The sequence below is a fragment of the Pteropus alecto genome, unplaced genomic scaffold, assembly GCF_000325575.1.
Source record: "Pteropus alecto unplaced genomic scaffold, ASM32557v1 scaffold194, whole genome shotgun sequence".
Taxonomy (NCBI): Eukaryota; Metazoa; Chordata; class Mammalia; order Chiroptera; family Pteropodidae; genus Pteropus; species Pteropus alecto.
Window position 1 is genome coordinate 2,431,680 of NW_006436281.1, and position 3,973 is coordinate 2,435,652.

At 61.4% G+C, this 3,973-nt stretch overlaps 1 protein-coding gene across 1 annotated transcript in view; it reads right to left on the reverse strand.

Annotated features, from left to right (window-relative positions):
* BBC3 (BCL2 binding component 3) overlaps positions 1-3,849 on the reverse strand; it is a 6,085-nt gene extending 2,236 nt beyond the window's left edge. Inside the window, exons 1-2 of the mRNA XM_025046719.1 lie at positions 1,484-3,849; positions 6-79 (exon numbers count right to left, since the gene is read on the reverse strand). Of these exons, the coding sequence (XP_024902487.1) occupies positions 6-79; positions 1,484-1,757 (348 nt within the window). The 5' untranslated portion in view covers positions 1,758-3,849. The remainder of the gene's footprint in view (positions 1-5; positions 80-1,483) is intronic.
* Between the last annotated feature and the right edge of the window lie 124 nt (positions 3,850-3,973).

Sequence of the window (3,973 nt, forward strand, 5' to 3'; positions counted from 1 at the left end):
CCGGCCGCCAGGGCCCCCGGGGCGCTGGGCACCGGCGATTCCAGGTGCTGCTCCGCGGGCGACAGCGAGGGCTGAGGACCTGCGGAAAGCCGAGGGGTGTGGTCAGCACCCATGGCCCTAGGCCCCGAGGTCTCCCCGAGAGGCCAGTTAGCCAGGGCCGCCTCCTCCCTTTCCCAGCCTCCCGATTTCTCTCTGCTCCCCGCCTCATTTCCAGCGACTCCGTTTTCCCCTTTCAGAGCCAGATATGTCTGTCATCTCCTACTTCCCAGGCACCGGAAAGCAAGAAAAGGTCCCGGGGCAGCCTCTCTGGGGTCACCCGTCTAGCCAGCTACCCCACCCCCACCCCCACCCCCCAAGTTAGTCTGCAGGGCCTTCCTCTTGTCGGACCTGAGCACCTCTATTCCAAAACGGGGCCAAATTTTGCCTGCTCCATTTAACAGATGGAGAAACTGAGGCCCACCCCAAGAAGTGACCCAAGGTCACGCGGGGATAAAGCCACTGACTACACCCAGAGTCACAAGCTTCAGGTCTCCTGCCCTCTCGTGTCCAACCACAGCGAAGCCACACCCTCGGATGTGGCAGGGCCCGGAGGCCAGAAGGCCAGACTGGCCGCCTCTGGGCACGGGCCTGGGGGGGATGGGATGCAGGGATGCCTTCCTGCCCCACCCCCTCCGAGCTCCTCTGACGTCTCTTCCTCCCTCCCGTCACCCCAGGTCCTGCCTGGCCTGGGAGATCCCTAAGGCCGAAAATCAGGGCCTCGGGTGTCCACACCTGGGACTCTGGTCTTGAAACCGGGGCCCTGGCCCCGGGCCCGGACAGTTTTCTCTCCGAGCCTGCCAGGGCTCCGGGGACTGGGTGGGGCCGCAGAGGGAAACCCGGGCAGTCTCCCTTGCCACCGAGTGTGCTGCTGGGACCGGCCTGCCGGCCACCACAGGGTTAACGGCCCATCAGGCAGGGGACCTTTAACCCTTCCCTCCCCAAGGCTCACCCCCCCCACACACACTTTCCCAACACAATGGCCCCTCCCCCCTCCCCCCCCGGACTGCGTAGAGAGCCGGCGCTGGCCAGAGAGAGGCTGGTAAAGGCAACAGGCCGCCCTCGACCCCTCCCCAAAGTCCTGAGGTGAAGGTCCTGCGGTCCTTCTGCTCTGCCCACACTCTCTCAGACTGCAATCTCGGGAGGGCTAAGGGGACCCAGACTAGGAGAGAGGGGCTGAGAAACAGCTGTCGCCCCAGGCCCGGAAAAGGGCTGCAACTCGAGGACTGCAGTCAGATTCCAGGAGGGACTTCCCACTCGGCCTCTCCCCACCCCCAGCCTCCCACTCCGTCTTCCTGCTTCTTGCAACACAAAGACCACAGTGGCCACACCCTCCCCGTGGCCCGGCCGGCTCGCCACCTCCCCCCACCCGCTCCCACTTCGCCAGTTCCCCAGTGTCTCTCTCTCTCCCCGCTCCCATCATCCCTGATATGGGGCGGGCACTCACCGTCGGGGCGCGGGCCTCGGGGCCTGCTGCGGGGACCCGCAGGCCAGCGGGGGCCCCCCAGGGCAGCGGTGGCGGTGGGCGGGGCAGTGGGGGCGCAGAGGAAGGCAGCGGGCAGCAGTGCAGGGGCGGCGGGGGCGGCAGGCAGGCCGGGCTCGCAGAGGCCGCAGGACACAGCCGAGGGCACCAGGCGGCTGAGCGGGAAGGGGCGCGGGCCGTCTCGGGCCAGGCCCTCTACGGGCTCCGGGGAGCTGCCCTCCTGGCGTGCTCGGGCCATGGCGCTCCCTGGGGTCTGCAGGACAGGAGAGGGGTGCCGTCAGCCAGCAAGTGCAGGGGTGCACCAGGGCCCCACAATACACACAGCCTACATGGTCCCCAGGACACCCGCCACTCCTGCACACAACTATGGCGGGCTCGGCGCCCAGGACAGCACACACAGGGCCCAAATGGAGGGGGCTGTGGATGCGTGTGGTGACCACACAAGACACACACCGTGTACCTAAGGGCTGACCCAGGTGTCGTGGGGGCAGCTTCTCGGGAGCATGCTGATGGGCACAAATGAGGGACAGGGAGGCACACGAGGGCTCCCTCTCACAGCAAATACAAGGGCTCACACAGGACCCAGATGCAGGGGGTTGTCAGGTGTGTGTGTGTGTGTGTGTGTGTGTGTGTGTGTGTGTGTGTGTGGGCTGACGGCCCCACAATACACACTCCCCCAATCAGGGGCTCACACGGGACGTGGGCTGGTGGGGGTAACTTCCGGAACACAGTGATGGCCACACATGGAGGGCAGCCAGGCACTGTGATGGCTCCCCCAGCACACACAGGGACTCACACAGGACCCAAAAGGAGACTTATGGGGGGGTTGAAGAATACACAACACACACACATAAGGACTCACGCAGGACTGGCCAGGCAACCTCCCACCTTATCTCCCATTTGCACAGAAACATTGAGATAGTCCTAGTATCGGACACTGCTACTCAGTACATGGGACACACACACACTGACCAAAACGTGGACACACACATGCACACAGATCATCAGGAGCGCTATACACACTATGTATATTGTCTGACACAATCCTTCCCCACCATCCACACGCACATATACACACTGACCTACTGTTGATACGCCCACGGACACAAACATCATGCAGCCAACACAAGCACAGACACACGCACTAAATAAGCAGCGCCACACTTCTCAAGCACACATGCTCCTCCCCATACACATACACACCCAAGAGATAAGGCGTGCACACCTCAGGACTCACACATATCAACAGAAAACAGACATCCACAGATACACATGCTCTTGTCCCCAACTCTCAGACCCCAGGACACATGTAAATCAGGCATACACAGACACATCTCATCGGATCCAGAAGCATCACCACACATGCTGGCAATGACACACAGACACAACAGTAGAACAGCAGACATCAACCCATCCTCCTCCCCCAACCTCAAAACACCATCACCAACTGTCAGCCCGGACACACACACACCAGCTAACTCTAATCCCACACAGCGCTGGCAGCACGCACACCTAACGCACCCACAGAAAACACTGGTCTCACGTGACTGACATAAACACTACACACACGCAGCCCACATGACACACATGAGCCAGCCGATTGCGGAGACAAGCCCCTCAGACCCAACACGCACACACACACACACACACACACACACACACACGAGAGGCTCAGACACAGCCCCATGCAAGAGGCTGCCAACAACACCCACTGACTGCACTGCACAGACCCCACAGAGACACGGTACTCAATTCCCAGACACCCATGCCAGACACACAAGCCAAACACAGACTGAGACAAGCCCCCGCCACACACACACACACACACACACACACACACACACACACACACCAGGCAGAACTCACACAGACACCAGGACAGAAAACAGACATCGGCATTCAGCAGGCACACCAACGCAAATGCTCAGCTGAGACACATGCCCTGGAGATATATACAGTCACAGTCAGTCCACACAGGCAAGACACACGAGCACACACAAACACGGCACATCCGGCAAGACACACGTATAAACACACAAACCCAGCTCACTCAAGCAACACACAAACACACAACCACCACACATTAGCGCACGCAGGCAACACAGACCCATAGAATCAGCCCCCAAACAGCACACACAGATAACTCTCACAGAGAACACACGCACAGGCACACCACACGTAAACAGAGCCCCCACCCCTCAGGTAGGGCAGACACGGACAGCAGTCCACACAAACACACACGGGGACTCACGTACACACCCCGACGGGCCACAGCCCCAACATTCCCCTGGACGGACACCACCACTCCCCGCGGACCCCAGTACAAACTCGGAGCCAGACACACGCACACACCCAGGCGAGACACCTGCAGATCCACAACCCCGCACACGCGCGCTCCCACGGCGGGGCCAGACGCCCCCCTGCGCTGTCACAGCCCCCCCACCCCGCCGCCGC